At 39.8% G+C, this 17,491-nt stretch overlaps 1 protein-coding gene across 2 annotated transcripts in view; it reads left to right on the top strand.

Annotated features, from left to right (window-relative positions):
* The window catches only part of NT5E (5'-nucleotidase ecto), a 70,929-nt gene extending 56,778 nt beyond the window's left edge, over window positions 1-14,151 (top strand). The window contains exons 5-9 of one of the 2 annotated variants that reach the window (XM_018567134.1): window positions 2,014-2,168; window positions 3,922-4,030; window positions 10,959-11,108; window positions 11,673-11,873; window positions 13,713-14,151. In XM_018567134.1, coding sequence (XP_018422636.1) covers window positions 2,014-2,168; window positions 3,922-4,030; window positions 10,959-11,108; window positions 11,673-11,873; window positions 13,713-13,897 — 800 coding nt within the window. In that variant the 3' untranslated portion in view covers window positions 13,898-14,151. The remainder of the gene's footprint in view (window positions 1-2,013; window positions 2,169-3,921; window positions 4,031-10,958; window positions 11,109-11,672; window positions 11,874-13,712) is intronic. The other variant, XM_018567135.1, reaches the window with a different exon arrangement.
* Window positions 14,152-17,491: the final 3,340 nt, after the last annotated feature.

Here is a 17,491-nt window from a genome sequence, read left to right as displayed (position 1 = left end):
GAGGAGCGGGGGGGGGGGGAAATCCCGGGGGGGGGGGGGGGGGTTACTGACAGTCATCGCTCTCTGCAAGTAGATAATCGGGTAGTGAGTGGATTAATGCCTGTTTCTGCTCACTTCCCCATCAATAGAGCCGACCTGTGACAGTTTCTCTCCTCACCTCATAGTTCTCATTTAACTATTAGAAAAACGAAATGTTCTGAAAACAACATTTTACTAGCGTATGGCCAACTTTACTCTGCAGCAGAGAAAAATCGAGTCTTATGCTCTGCTAGACGAAGCTGCAGTGTGTAGATGAGCTGTGAAAATCTCAGGACTGCATACAGAGAAATTCAAATCCTTTGGCAGGTAAAAAAGGTCTATTATATGTATTTTATCTGTGTGTTCAGCTGTTTTGCAGGAGTTCAGCTGTAAAGCAGTAGTAATAATGAATACTGCATAATATTTAACAAGGCCCAAATATATTCAAGAGTTCAAGAGTTCTTATTTTTTAGTGTCATAACCTATAACAAATAATCAGAATTCACACTGCTCAAGGCAGACCACTACAATATGTATTATGACTGGCCACTATAGGTAACTGCACTCAAAGGTAAACTATAGTGTCTTAGGCCAATTTAATCTTTACAATCCCACAGCTCGGTGTTAATGTTGATTGACGGGGGCGTGTCCTAGAACTCATGGCGGCAGGACGCACCTAAGCTGAGCTCCGGGCCTCCCCTCTCTGCAAGCTTGGACATCCCGTCCATAACTCTACACTCGTGCGTACTCAGGGATATAGACCGGGACACATTCAATAGACATACCGATATGAAGAAGGGCACAGGACGCTCCGGTTCATTTTAGTGACGGACAAGATGTTTCGCTTTTTGGCTAGATGGTATTATAGCCCGGAAAGGATACATAAAATGCATACATCTAGGTCGAGTGCCTGTTGGAAGGGGTGTGGAGAAGTGGGTACTTATTTACACATGTGGTACCGTTCTGGATGCAAGTGATAGATAGCATTAGATGTGTGACTAAGGTATCTATACCTATGGAACCAACAGTATGCTTACTCCATGCTACGGATGTTCCAGTGCAGATATATAAGAGATCATTGATCCCTCCGCTGCTTAATGCTGCCAAAACCTTAATACCTCTATATTGGAATAAAACAGCCATCCCGAACAGGGTAGATTGGTATCAAAGAGTAGAGTATTATAGAACAATGGAAGAACTGACGGCAATTAAGTACGACCAATATGAGAAATACGAAATTAAATGGCAACCGTGGAGAAGGTTTGGGCAGACATTGGGGGCGGCGGAGGGTTCATAATGATCATAATGTGTAAGCTTGGGATGTGTTTTCCTTCTTTGTTCTCTGAATGCCTAGAATATTGTAGAGTGGGTAATACTTATAAATATGATAATTGAAAAAAGCTGAGATGAATTTATAAATGTAAAATTGTGTATAATAATGAGCGCTCGCACTAATTTCCTTCCCCTTCCCTTCCTACCCCTTCTTCCCTTTTTTTTTTTCTTTCTCTCTCCTTTTCTTTTTCTTTCTTCAGTATGTGACCCCACTAGGTGGTCGGGATATTACATTTGGTAAGGATTAGGGGTAATAATTGGGCCTTAGGTAGAGTATTTAGGAAATGATATGCTGTTAAATATGTCTTTTAAACTTACTGTTATCATGTATTTACATAATTGGATACCTAAAGGTACATGAAAGAGAATGTAATTATCTTTCTTTGTTTTACTGAATAATAATAAATAATTAAATTGAAAAAAAAAGAAAAGAAAAAAAACAATCCCACAGCTCCATGGTTTTAATCACTCTATCGGAAAAAGAAAAGCACACATTAGCGGGTAAGGACACCTCTATAACATGGTACATGAACATTCACAGTCACTATAACAGATCTCAAACTACAGACACGGAGGCATTACTTTCTATTGACCCTCGTATTGTACATACATGATTGCTCATCAGCAGTACATATAATGCATGCATGTTGTTTTTTTACCTAGACCCAGCAGTTCTAGCAGAGGTTAACAAATGGAAGGAACAGTTGCTTGAATACTCTGCTCAAGAAATTGGAAAAACCTTAGTATTTCTAAATGGCTCTTCTCTGGAGTGTCGTTTTCGGGAGTGCAATATGGGAAACCTGATTTGTGATGCTATGGTAAGAGACTGAGTTTAAATGTTTAACCAATATACTGTATACACTATTTTCCTTTTGTAGCATGTACTTTTCCTGAAAGCATTGAAAAAAATGAACTTACACTTTAAGCCTACATTTTTTTTCAGTCTAAAAAAAGGCACAGACAAGACACTTTTTGCCTTTTTCCAATAATAAACATATATATTTTACATTGTTGATGATTATTAATATTATTAGCATTGTTTATTTTTAGTTAGATCTATCTATATTATCCATTTAAATGTTCTGTATTTTTTTCTGAGGTATATGTGTCTGAGGGTTAGTGAGCCAATTTCTTTTTATTGCTGATCCACTGTCATCAACTTTGTAAGAAAATCTAATTTATTCCACTCAAAAATGTTATGCTCATGACCAAAGTACGACGAATGATGAAAAGGGGTGCCCCCTTTTCTTCAAGCGAAACCCAAACACTCTAGCACCGTGTGGCAATTTTTTTTGGAGACTATACAGGACAGAGCATGGAGAGACAGCCAAGAGAGACAGTCCCGCCCTCTCTATACATCTTGTCTATGGTAACACCAGGACCCTGTGGTTGCCCCTGTCTGCCTGACATCGTGACATCTTGTCACAATGAGCCCCAAATGTGCCGTGTCTGAGTTTCAGGCCAACTATAATAATGATGTCAGTGAACAAATATAATTGTTCCGTAGGTTTAGCAAAGTTTATAAAGAACAGAAATGGGACCTGGTATGTTTCACATGCAAGTTTGCACTAATACACAGCCAGCCATTATACACAGCAGCAGGCTCTGACAGAGGTGACAGCAGTGGAGGAACTACCGCCGGTGTCCGGGGCCCCGCACTGCCAACGGGCTTCTCAGTGAGGGGGCGGGTCCTGTGATTTGCCTCCCCTCACGGCCGCGTCCATAGTAACAGGCGGGAGGAGGGGAGGTGAGTCACAGGAGACATGTGTGTGTCACACGCTCCGCCCCCTGCAGTGCACACATCGACACATGGCTGCTGCTATCCAGGCATGGTGAGCCCAAGCAGGGCGAGTCTGAGCGTGGGAAGGGGGGGGTGGAGGGGGGCTCTTACTTTATGTAATTAGACAAGTGGATTATAATGGGCAATATTACACTTTAATGTTCCCTATTATAATCTATTTCTCTGTTGTGTACTGCTATTTCATGTAATTAGACAAATGGATTATAATGGGGAATATTACACTGTAATGTTCCCTATTATAATCTATTTCTCTGTTGTGTACTGCTATTTCATGTAATTAGACAAATGGATTATAATGGGGAATATTACACTGTAATGTTCCCTATTATAATCTATTTCTCTGTTGTGTACTGCTATTTCATGTAATTAGACAAATGGATTATAATGGGGAATATTACACTGTAATGTTCCCTATTATAATCTATTTATCTGATTAAATGATTTCAGACAGGCCTCTGTTCTATCACAGTTTGAGACTACGTTAGAATGTGTGACCAGTGACGTGGTCACACATTTTAACGTAATCTCGCCCAGTTTTTCCGGAGGTGGAATAGGTGAAAGTTTGTATTCTCCACATCAGTCATCAACCCTGGAGCCCCTCACCATGTATAGGTGAGAAATCTAGGTGACACATACACACCATCCACCATCTTGCCAGCCAATGCCTCACAAGTAGGTATGCAATGTGTGTAAATAGTAAATTGTAGCGAATAGTTATTGTAAACAATATACTAAAGGAGTAATGTAATTAAATACTTTTGTAACTTCAGATTTCCAATAATATTCGACATCCTGATGAAATCAATTGGAATCATGTTTCGCTCTGCCTTATGAATGGAGGTGGAGTAAGAGCATCGATTGATGAAAGAACAAGCAATGGTATGTATTTTCATACATAAGATTTTTTTTGCTGGAAATTAAATATTTCTCATATAAAAGGTTGTGTGTTTGCCATCGATAAAGCAGACAGCTCAGAGTTAAAGTAATACTATATATTGCCTAACTCAACAGATTTGAAATGTACACAGCATAGAAATAGAGCTGGCAACTTGAGAAGTTGTATTCATTTTTATACAATAGGATATAATCAGATGCAGATAATAGGTAAGGGTTATAGTTAGAGACTTCTTGAAAGAAAACCATGTACAATAACAAGAGTTTCTTATAATCAGAAGCACTCATTATCATCCTCTAGAGAAGCCTCACAGGTCAAACTGAATTATGCCAGGATCAGGCCATATTTGTCCAATGTTAGGTGCCTTAATGACATTTTGAAATGCTAAAGTGAAGAGAGAATACTCTAAAGTTTGAAAACAAGAGAGATTTATACTTTATTTAAAGTCAGATGCAATGTTCATGTAGTGATTTTCCAACCCACATGCTCTGCTCACCAGGGTTATACCTGGGCTGTCACACCAAATGGCCCTTCCGACTAAATCTAGAGTCATTTAATCTGGTTACTGACCTAGACAGATTTTAAGATTTGGTGGGTTTATGAAATAACATTATTCAAATACAACAGGGTTGCCTTGACTTTGAAAATGCATGCTCCTCCATAGGCCTATATTCATATATGCAAGAAGCTGTGAGGGAATGCCTCTGATTTGTTAACATTGGTCCATGTGTCCAGCAGTAGGGGTAAATATAACCTTACATTTAGCTGGGCACTGGAGGTTCAGATCCAGTTGTCAGGTTAGGGATAGACTGGTCCCTACTTTTTAAAGGACCTGTTAGATGCAATAGGTAAGTTGTATATTACTCCCCCTCCCACCAAATTCCAGTTTCCTGGGTACCAAAGGTATAGAGGAACCTCATGCTTATCAACACTAGGATACTGTTGTGGAAGCGTGAACCATGAGATATTGGGGTAGTATTAACATATTGGGGGACCTATATGCTTGCACCCTATTGCTATAAAGATACCGCCACATGTTGATATCTTTTGTGAGAGAGAAGCATTTTTTATTATTAAAAGCCTGTAAACTGAAGGTTCTATTAGCAGACCAATACAGATCTGCTGCCAATCAACCAGGCAGATCTGAGTCAGATCTTGAAACCCTTTTATTTTTTTGATCACTTTATTTACAAAGTATTACATTATTAATACTATTATACAGAATGTATATAGCGCCAACACAGCGCTTTACAAAATGGGGGAGACAGTACAGTTACAATACATTCTCAGTACAATAGGGTTAGAAGGGCCCTGCTCATGACAGCTTATATTACATAGTTATTCAGGTTGAAAAAAAAAACCTGTGTCCATTGAATTCAACCAGTAGACAAAAATAAATTATAACGCTGCATCCACAGATCCCAAAACTACAGGAAGGCACAAACCTCTTATAAAGCATGGTCTGATTTGTCAGTGGGAACACAATGCTTCCCTGATCCACTAAGGAAATTCGATACTCCCTGAATCAACAATCTGTGGTCTCATTACTTATATTAAAGCGGACCTAGCCCCCTTTGACTAATAATATCAGCATACAGCTCTGCATGCTGATATGAAATCGTCTTACATTCATTAGCTAACAAACATATTTTTATTTTACCTACAATTTATTTTTTTCTACCTCCTGGTCCACCTTGGCACAAATGATGTAATTGTGCCAAAGCATTGCATCCTGGGAAGGTTACATAAACAGAGCATTGCTGAGAAATCTCATCTGTAATCTCATAAGATCTCAGGGAAAGGCATTTTCCTACCCTGAGATGATGTACATGGTCACATGTGCCAGAGTTCCAAGAAGTAAGGGGAGATCTAGTAACCTGACCTTTGTTAAAATGGCCACTGTCAGAAGACTGGGGAAGTAAAGAGAGATAAGGTATGCAAAAAAAAATAAAAGCCAGCAAATATCTAGAAGTATGTGTTTTGTAGATTGTTACATACATAATTAGTCAGGTTGAAAAAAGACACATGTCCATCGAGTTCAACCTATAGAGAAATGAAAAAAAACATGACTAAACATTTCTAAAGGTGCCTTTGTTGTTATTTTGAAGAAATAAGTAAAGGTCCACTTTAATAGCCAGTTGTATTCTGTGCAGTTGTCTAGTATTAGCTAAAGAAGCCTTTTAGTTATGTGGAGGTTAAAAGAGAACTATGGGGTAAGTCTTTTTCCCCATAGTTCTCTTAAGCATCACAGGAGGACATAAACTAACGTCCTTCCGTGACCCAAAGCTCAGTATATCGCAAGCTACAGCTCGCGGTATACTGAGACCGCCACAGCCGGGACGGATCCCGACATTACTGTCAAAATCCACCCAGCTGCGTGAGTGACAGCTGGCTCTGCCTATCTAGAGACAGAGACAGCTGTACCCGCCCCCTCCCCCGTCCATTCCTCCAGTCAGCGCTGGAGAATCGGAGCGGGGATGGGGGAATCCCTGCAGGGAACCATGACTGACAGTCACCGATCTCTGCAGTGAGATGATCGAGAAGTGAGTGAGCGACGCTATGTGTTCGCTCACTTCCCGATCTATTAAGCCGATGTGTGACAGCTTCTTTGTCACACGTCGGCTCGAATTTTTGATTTTCACTCACCTCATAGTTCTCCTTTAAACCTCTTTTCCAGCAGACCCAAAGCACTTCTCGTTTCCAAGAACCTTAAAGTGAAATCTTTGCTTTCACTATATGGACAATTTATGTATTTATTCAAGGTAATCATATCCCTCTTATTGCCTCTTCTCAAGGGAGAACAAATTCAGCTTAGTTAATCTTCCTTTAAAGCTGAGGTCCTCCATGTCCTTTAACAATTTAGTTAGCTGCACTCTCTCCAGTTTCACAACATCCTTTATTATCTGAATACAGTAAATCATGTTTATAGAGCATATTCATTAGTACTTAATTATCATTGATTGTCAGTATTGTATATACAATAATCATTTTACATTTATTAATTTACTTGAAAAATGATGTGGGGAATTTTAAGTACTTAGCAGAAATGTTTTATGAGGAAGGGGAAACAAGGACATAACTGTTAAATTACTTCATCAAACCTGTACAAATAAAAAGTTTGCTGTTTCTTGTTTTATATGCAGACATCAAAATACAACAATATTTTCTGTGCTATTCATTTCTCACAGTGATTTCTTGTAAAAGTTAGTCATTTTTAGTCAATTTAGTATCTTGTTTTTTTTCCTGGCCTTGCCTTGGAAATGTTGATAACTTTACTATTCCAGCACGTCACCTCCTTTAACAAACAAACCAATGCTCTTGGCATCCTACTTTCTATCCCTGATATGAGTTTTTAAGGGAAAGTTTGTAAACCATCTCTAGGGAACTTATATAGATTACTCTTTAAAGTTTTTAAGTTACTATGTTACATTAAAAAAACATGTATGCTGGCTAGTATGGGCCAAGGATTACAATAACAATTTGAGACTTGTTTAAAGCCTAACTGAAGTCACAGAAATAGATGTGCAGTCAGATACACAATATACTAGCAACCTCCATTTTTATAGTCTTACTACCGCTTTCCTGTTACAGCACTTGTGCAATGTGTCTAAATATAATTATGCACTGCAATAAGCACTAGAGCTTGCTTGCGCTGCCCAATCTAACATACCCGGTCAGACATGCCCTTGCTCTGGTCAGACATGTCCCCTCTCTAGTAAGACATGACCATTTTCTTTTTTAGCACTACAAGTCTGTATGAGGACACTTTTGAGTAAGGGTATGACCCTTACTCTTCATGCCAGCATAGATCACTGTGGGAGGGCAGGAAAGTGTGATCAGGGTGGCACAGTGGGTAGCACTTCTGCCTTGCAGCACTGAGGGTCACCGGTTCAAGTGGTTTTGCATGCTCTTCCTGTGCTTGCATGGGTTTCCTCTACAACCCAAAGACATGCTGGAAGGTTAATTGGCTCCTTTCTAAATCGTCCCTATATGGATGTATGTGAGATATGGACAGGGACTGATGTGAATGTTTACACAAGGTGAAGCACTGCAAAATTGTTGGTGCTATATACTGTAAATACCTGTACAGTAATAAATAAATAAATAAGAAATACTTCAGTTGGACTTTAAAACAAACCTTTAGGGCTCATGCACAAGAGCATATACGATCTTGCCAGAAGTTGACAGAAAGATCCTGTGTAAGTAGTTGTCCATACACTGTACGCATTTTTCTTTTATGCAACATTTACATGTGTACAGGATAAATAGACCCACTTGAAATGCCACTGCTCAGGGTCAACAGGTAAATATCGACAATGTGTAGCCAGCACCACCACTGCTGCTGATTACACACTGTTTTTTACATGTGGGCTCTTTCATTCATGCGGTGGTGATAATGTGTTGGCACCTTGGCCGATAAATGGTTGAATGACTGAAATTCACCACATGAATTACTCACTGGGGCTGATATGTTAACATCAACAGTTTGCATTCAGCAGTGGCAGCACCACTGGCTTCACATTGCTGGTATTTGTATGTCGGCCCTGAGCAGCGGCCAATAGAGCCTGTGTGAATGAAACTACGTTGGACAAATTAACAGATTTGCTTTACAGGACGCAGTTTTAGCAGTTTCCACTTCTCCTCCATAGTGAAAAACATCTTTTTGATGACAACAGTGGCTTAGTAACTAAGGTGGCATAGGTGGTAATTACATTCAGGACATAATTCAAGTAGGCTTATGTTTGGTTTTCATTTCACCAGAGGAAGCATCAACATATGTTTATCAGCTAAAATGAGCTTTATATATTTAAAAATCTGTAATGATGCATAGTGCAAAATATAGGTGTTATTAATATTAAAGCACTCCTAATGTTTTCATTAACCCTCATATATGTGTAAAAACACTGGAAGTAAAAATGAGGGGTTTATTGTGAGCTGGTCCTTAACCTGATATAAAGACAACTTAGAAGTATCAAAGGGACTTGAAAAGTTTTATGTAGTAATCTTTAGAAATGTGTTACCTGTTTTGTATTTGTAGAGGAGATAGAAAGAATCAGGAATTTATGATTACAGCGAGTAAAGTATCATTTGGTACAAGTTTATGAAGTTATTGTATCTTGTTTCTAAACTTGTTATGATCTGTAAATAAATAGAAACAAATGTTTGCATATTGTATTTCTTTCTTATCTACCTGGAGGGAGAAGTTATATGGGTAGTGTTTGTTTTAGAACTGTTTATATTATTGCATGTTGAGATAATATTCATGTCCCCACTTGGATGCCTTTTTAAATTGAGTGATAAAAGGGTAGAATTTGAATTTCTGTTTGTGTCCTTATAGTGTATGCTGGTGAAATCATAAACCTCTAACAAATGGACAAAAACTGAGAGGAGGTCTCTCCAACGGGGTCATAGAATTCAATGAATCACCAACAGCTCTCCTAACTCTTGCACAATTCTATCCAATTGAAAAAAAACTGTGAGCAGGAGGAGGCCTTTAAGATGCCTTACTTAAATAGGCCTGATCAGGGCAAAGTGACTGCACTTGCTAATAGCCCAGCCTTCCGTGGACTTTTATACTTACTATACTGCACTCCTGCAACACCTTCCTCATGCCTGGAAGCCCCACTTTGTTGGTGAGGGGCTCGGCAGTGTGGTGAGGTGGTGCAGAAGCATGGTTCAGTAAATGTACCTGCATGGTGGGTTGGGATATCTGTACACACTGTGATGTTTTTTGAATGGGTCAAAAGGCAGTCTCTTTAAAGTGTTTTCCTATTTTACACTGAGGGGGTTATTCACAAAGCAGCCGAAGTGAAGTGCGCCGAACGCTGTTTAGCTATTCACTGCGGTTTTGTACAGCTGATTTCAGCCGTATATCAGCTAAAATCATCCGTACATCGGCTGCCTTTGGTCAGCTGAACATGCTCTGCCGAAGTGCAGAAGAAGCTCGACTCAGCCGATCCAACCTCTGGATCGGCTGAACCCAAGCTCCGGCAGCTCACTCGCTGCCGTGTTCAGCAGTACTTTATACAGAAATGCTATTGTTATATAAAGTATTGCTGGGATGTGTAGTCCTCTATAGCCTGTGCCATTCTGTATTGCTGTAAATATTAGGGCTGCACCATATATTGTCCGCCAAAACATATTGGCCGAAAATGGCACTTTTGGCATAATGCCGAAAGTGCAATTTTTCTGCTGATACAGCGGTGCATCCGTGCTTTCTTTTTCCCCCGCTGGACGCTGCTCCGTCTCCCAGCGCGAAGGAGAGAAAGTGACAGCCGGCCAAGCGCTGGGGAAGGAGAACGCTGTGTTTGTGGGGGGGGTTTTGGGGGGGAGGGGCCAAAAAACATCTTGCACCAGGGCCCTTTGTTCCTTAGCTCCGCCACTGAATAGCAGGCTCGGCTATTCTGCTCGGTACCTCTTCTAGCAGGTCCCGGTCAATAAATAGCAACTGGGCGGAGCGGGCCGTGACGTCCAGTTGTTATTGTTTAATGACAAATCAGCTTCCCCATGTCATTTGGGGGTGCTGATCTGTCATTACAACTGGGCGGAGACAGCTGTGAGATCACGGCTGGCTCTGCCCATCTGTCATTTGCGTGGCAGGCCAGTACAGGCCAAAGGATCAGCCGAATGCTACGGCTGGATCCTTCGGCTGTTTAGTGAATAACCCCCTAAATATTAATTGTTGAAACATGGGTTTTTAATACAAAATACTTTGCCATTTATTCTGATGACTTATGAGAAGAGGTCAGGTGGGGATCCAAATGGGTTTCAATAGACACAGCAGTGTTTTTTTCCTTCTTTTTTTTTCCTTCACTTGAGCTGAAAAATTAAACGTATGATCAAGGTTTGATAACTGCATCAATAATTCCTTACAATAAGGATAAATAATAAAAAATGTCATTTGATTCACAGGTAGCATAACTACTGAAGACTTGCTATCAGTGTTACCTTTTGGAGGTACATTTGATCTGATTGAAGTTAAAGGGTCTACCCTGAAAAGGGCATTTGAGCACAGTGTACACCGCTACGGTGCTAGTACTGGAGAGTTCCTGCAAGTGGGTGGTATGTTGATTTTCTTACAGTAATATCAATGTGTAATGACAATGTGTAAGATCCATTTTACTTTTGCTTTAGTTTTTTTTTTTCGTTTCTTTTACTTTTTCCCTATAATGTAAAAACCTACAGTTTGCTAAATTGTATTGAGTATGGTGCACACTACCATTAGAGGAAGGCAGGTTTAGACCGGTTGGCATTTTTTAGCTGTATGTTACATAATTCTCTTGTCAGTGTAGCAGTAAATAATACTGACATCACCAGTCAGAACACATGTATGGTTTTAAATTTAGACATTTCAGGGATATCCTCTAATAAGCCTAGCAGTATGAGACAGCTTTTGTTGTCCAGCTTTCCATATATGAATGTAGTGTTTTGTCTGTATAATTCTGTGTGTTTGATGCAATGGAGAAACAAGCCTAAAATACTGTCAACCCCCTTTGAGGACATACCTACATTTTCGTTATAGTTCTTTTTCAAAACCTTACATTTATTTTTCCAGTAAATTATATTCTGTTTCTAATAGTATAGTAATTTTACCAAGTAGCCTATATTTGTTTCTTTCTTTTGCAGGAATCAGAGTGGTGTATAATTTAGATAGAAAACCTTGGCAGAGAGTCGTCAAATTAGAAGCTATCTGCACCAAATGCAGGGTACCGAAATATGTTCCAGTGGAAAATGACCAAGTTTATAAAGTTGCTCTTCCAGCCTTCCTTGCTGAGGGGGGAGATGGGTTTACTATGTTAAAAAATGAAAGCCTGAGGCATGACAGTGGTAAGTTTAAAACAAATCATATACATGGTGCACTCATGTGATCAAAACATTAATCTGCAAGTGAAATTTGTATGGGGGTTACATAGTTACATAGTATTTGAGGTTGAATAAAGACATTAGTCCATCAAGTCCAACCTATTAGGATCTCATTCTAGGAGTACCTGTACCCCTGTATATTACGCTCCCTTAAGAAATCGTCCAAAGTTTCTTGAACAATTCCACATTCTTTGCTGAAATCACCGCCTGTGGCAGTGAGTTCCAGACCCTAACCGCTCTAACTGTAAAGAACTCCCTTCGCCCCTTGTGCTGGAATTTTTTTTCCACCAATTTTAGGTGGTGGCCAATAGTTTTTGTAATGGAGTTAATTTGAAACTTGGGATCCTACCAGTCATTAAGGAGTCCTTAAAAATGAGGATTAATGGGCTAGTTATAACCTGGCCTAATTCCTGGTGAATTCTGAATTTGTCAGTCATTATATACTTACAAACCTTGTAGCTATACAGTAAAGAATAGTTAATTAAAACCTTTTTAATCCAGGGCCCTTGCCTTTCCTTAAAAAAAATAAAGAAAACAGAACCATTGCAGAAAAAAATGATAAAAATATACATGTTATATATGTTGTGAGGCATAGGCATACTGAACAATGCTGTGCAATCAAATCTAAAAAGGGGCCACACATACAGGGAAGGTGGTAAACATGGTATTTTAAGCAGATTTGTGTTTATCTTGTAGACCTTTGTGGTCTTTAATAACCATGTGCAAACCATATGAAACCAGTGTGTCTCATAGAATGTCCATGCTGCAGTATACAGTATACAAAAAGAAATAAAAGCCTAATAAATTCATTTATAAAACAAAGAAAAAAATGTGTGTCGCTGTGAAATGAGACGGGCTTAGAGATGGTTTTGGCAGTAAAGGGTGCTTGAGACCCCAGAACAGGTAGCTGTGGAGAAGATTCCAATAAAGGACAGAGGGGCTTGCTGCAATTTAGAGATACTGCAGACACTCTCTGTTGTTCCTGTTGACTGCTCAAGCATGAGCGTGGACACATGGGGATCCCGAGTCCAAACCTCTCCGGCCTAAACAGACAGGTCGCAGAGCCGGAATGACATCTGAGAGCTGGAGATTGAGGCAAACAACAGTAGCCCATGTGTTATGAGGTTGAACAGGCTAGAGGTCTAGTCTGATGAGTAATGGAACCAGTTCAGCAGAGAGGCTAAGCGAGGCAGAGGAAATAGACAGAGCCATGAAGCAAATAACATTTCTGTTTGTTGTTTTCCTAAACGACCCTGCATGGGTAGAACACTGTGTTACTTTTCTTTTTGGATGCATAAAAGCAGCGAAAAGCCCTAAAATGCCTTCTGTTAAGTGGACTGAACCTACTGAACCTTTCCATTTTAAGCTAATTCTCACAATATATTTATATATAATAAAAGAAATATACAGCACATCATTATGTGCTGCCCGGCTTCCTGATTGGTCAGGAAGCCAGGCTGCCTAGCAACAAGTAAAGCTAGCTTTTTAGCCAATCAGAAAGCCGGGAGGTGGGTCATGACCTGCCGCTTGGTTTCCTGATTGGCCGGGAAGCGGGCTCCATGCTTCCTCGCGGTACTGCCGGTCAGAGAGAGTTCCGCTATTGGGGCTAAGTATCGGAGCATTTGGGCAAGTACGAGTACTCGCCCAAATACTCGGTATCGGCAACGATACTAGTATTAGTATCGGTGCATCCCTAGCAGTCATAATTGAATTAATCATTTAGTAAAATGTAGCTTGACATAAACACATGCACACTTTCTCACTGTTTGACTTGGATTGTTGCCTTTGTTTTTTTCTCCCCAGGGGATCTTGATATTGCAGTTGTTAGAAGTTACATTCATAAAATGTTACGGGTTTACCCTGCAGTAGAAGGGAGGATTGTGTTTATCACTGAAGACTCTTGCCGGTCATCAGCACATTTGACTCATATGAACTACCCACTGGTTTCCATCACAGCTCTTCTGGTGTTGCTACAACGATTATTCTGAATAATAGTAATTTTTTAGCAGAAGCATGAAAACACAATATTTTAAGAAACTGAGTGAAATCAAGCCATCAAATGGATTTTATCCACTTCAAGACACAAAATGAACTTATTGACATGGAGGCCACTTGCGAGATGTCACGGGCTCATAGTTGTGGTGTGAAGATAAGTAAAGATTGGAATCATTTTATAAACTTTTTTCATTCATCAGTGCATTGCTACAATATTAAAAAGCTACATTAACAATACGATACACTCTAAATAAGCAGCTGCCTAGATAGCCAAGAACACAGGACTTGCTGGCTGGATATTTCATATTACTCATTGCTTTTCCTGCTGCCCACACTTTGTAAAGTGGCTTAAGCTTTCCAATTACAGAAGACAAGGAACCATTCCAAACCAGAGTATATTTGCCAAGTTGCTTCCTGGAATAGAGAAAACAAAAATGAATATAGCTGTAATGGATATAATGGGTATAATGGAAATGGAAAAAAAGAGAAAAGCAAAATAAAAACAATTGCACTATTTTAGAACTTGTATTTTGGAATAACACTAGAGTATGCATGGTGATTTTCCTTTTTTACCTTATGTTCCTCATTGAAAGTTGTCAGTTTGTCATTGAAAGTTTACAGTAATGCCAGCCATACATGAATCAATGTGAATGTTCAACACAAAAATTGTATCAGAATTGTATTTTTATGAAATCAACTGGCAGTTTGATCATAAATGATCATTTTTTGTTGAAAAAGGACAGTCCTTCCTGGGGGGGGGAATTCTACTGGATTCAACCAAATCAACGTCTTATTTGTTGTGCACAGGGCTAAATTAACCATTAAGCAAAATAAGCAGATGCTTAGGGCACCAAGGGAAGAGTTTTACCCCTAGCTATCATGCCCTAATTTGCAGTCAAATTTGAAAAAGCCCCACTATAAGTTTGTATTACTATTTACACAGCCTACCTAGGACGTATTTCTTATTTTGTAGATGTTTCTTTGGAGCAGGCCTATAGATGTGCTTAAAATCCACATATGTCAAAAACAATGACTTGTCCCCACGATTTTTAAAGCATAATTTTCTGTGATTAAGTGCATATTTTCAACCCAAAATGCCCCTTGCAAATGATTGGTTTGGTTGCAATCTGATCAATCCTCCAAACTTTGCCTTTAGTTGTGAATAAATCCAATGTTTTTGGGGTGGAATGGGTAGAGCTGAATGGAATGTACAGTTTACATGGTCCTGATCCACTCTTTTCAAGTCTTGGTGCAATCCACTTCTGGGAACAGCAGACAGTTTTTGCCTCATTCACATAAAAATCTGTATGAATCTATAGAAATCTCTGCCATGAGGAAAAGTGCAAAAGCTGGCCCCTGGTCCTGGAAATGACCCCAGAGCTGCTGTACTTGCTTCTCCATCATGCGTCCTGAGGATCTCCATATTTTCTGGGATGTGTGAGGGATGTGTGTCCTCAATCCACAAAGCAAAGAGATGGTATAAATACACCTGGCTGTACTCATCAATTCCTAACTGTACAGGTACTAGCGCAGGGGTAGCCAAACTCCGGCCCTCCAGCTGTGGTAAAACTACCATTCCCATGAGGCATTGCAAGATTCCCACAGCCACAGGCATGACACCCAGAGACAGATGCATCATGGGATTTGTAGTTTCAGCACAGCTGGAGGGCCGGAGTTTGTTTACCCCTGTACTAGCGTATCAGCTCTGCTAATAACAAGTTTCCACACTTCAGTTTGTACTGCAAGGTTCAAACTTTTGCACCCAGTGATATGTTTGCCACCTACTCTATCTGCCATTGATTTAAACTGGTACCAGTAGAATTTAGTTTAGTTTTTTTTTACTTTACTCGTGAACAAATTAAAGGAGCAGCATGGAAAAATTTTAACAAACGCACAAAATACACAGAATGTGCTTTTTGTTTGGGAAACTCCATTCATTTCCAACATCAAATGTTAAAATCAAACAAAATTTCAAACAACATTTGTTAAGTCTCTGATGTCATCATCAAATGTTCTGATGAGAGTTTTCATGAACGTTTGTATGAAAATCTACCAGTGTTTGGCCAACTTTAGTCAGATGTCTGTCACAAGCTGATCATATTTACATTGCAGGAAGGTGTGGTGAGTAGCTGATATATTGCTGGGCACACCTCTGAAAGATGTAAAGATATATATTTCTGGCTCCTGTTGTATATACTGAGGTACGCAGAGCTTAAAGCCCAATGTTAGCAAAGGGGGCAACATAAGCCAGTAGCTGCCACTCTGCCACAAACTTTGGGTTCTAGCCTTTTGCCTAGATCATCTAATGATAGCTGACTCTCTGCCAGGAGGCAGATTGGCAAAGAAATCTGGCAAAGTGCCACATACAGTAAGATAAATGCAATCAGTAGTACATGTCCCAAACTTTACAATACCCTGAACAAACAAAATGGTATAACAATAGTAGCCAGTGTGCCCTTGTACATCATAAGGTTCATCATAAGTGACACTTAACTCAGGTCATAAAACTTAAAAATGCATTCAAGTACCGTAACTATTAGGAAAAATGTAGCTTATATGTGTATCACTCAGCTGTAAATCCTCAAATCATCTCTGAATTGGTGCTGACACTGTCCTTCCTCTTGGAGGGTGATAGACTACAATCTCAATACAAATTAGTAAACTAAACGTGATATTGTGGTCCATCACAGGGTTGAGCTTGGTGTGCTGGCTACTGCACAACACACAGGGACCATGGAGAACAAAAGTATCCACCCTCCAGAAGGAAGGACAGTGTCAGCACCAATTCAGAGATGATTTGGGGATCTACAGCCGAGTGATACACAAATAATGGAAAGCAGAAATCAACAGCACTCAGTAAATATCTTTGATGTCCATTTAATCGGACCAGTTGTCATGTACAAAATAGCGACGTTTCGGGACCGCACAGGATCCCTTCATCAGGGTGACAATGTAACAAGATTTCTGCTTTCCACTGTTTGTTGCATGGTGCCATCCGTGATTGTCACTGCGAGCACCACTACAAGTACTTGGGCCGGGAGCGCTGTGAGGAGTGCAGAGGGACTTACTATTTTCTATGATACACAAATAAGACACATTTTTGTTAATAAAACTTTCCTTCTTCCTTTGCCCTTTTTTCTTTTTTAAGGCACTTGAATCCATGTTTAAGATTTAACTCGAGTTTAGTGTCATTTTAAAAGCCAATGGCATTTAAAGCTGAACTCCAGGCAAACAGCTAAATACACAGATACAAAACATATAAGGGAGCGGTTTACCCACCAAAGGGTTTGTATTTCTGTCCATCTAGTCCATCACAAAGCACAGTATTGTCTGCTAGGACAGGAGGCCTGATGTTTCTCTGCTGCAGTTAAATAACACTTACAGGTCCTGTCCCTTCCCATTCTGACTGGACAGTGAAAGGAGAAGCAGCAGAAGGATGAGCTCATCACTTGGTCACTATAGCGTCTCCTCATAAAATTTTGTCTTTTATATGTGCCTGGAGTTTTTAAGGGAAGGCAGAAAAGCCCATTGCTGTGCGTCAGTAATAGTGAAAGACATTTTTATCTTCCATTGCTGCTACTGAATAT

Source organism: Nanorana parkeri, unplaced genomic scaffold, assembly GCF_000935625.1.
Source record: "Nanorana parkeri isolate BGI_ZX_2015 unplaced genomic scaffold, ASM93562v1 scaffold1014, whole genome shotgun sequence".
NCBI classification, from domain to species: domain Eukaryota; kingdom Metazoa; phylum Chordata; class Amphibia; order Anura; family Dicroglossidae; genus Nanorana; species Nanorana parkeri.
The sequence above is the reverse complement of the archived record's forward strand: the minus strand, read 5'-3'. Positions and strand labels throughout refer to the sequence as shown.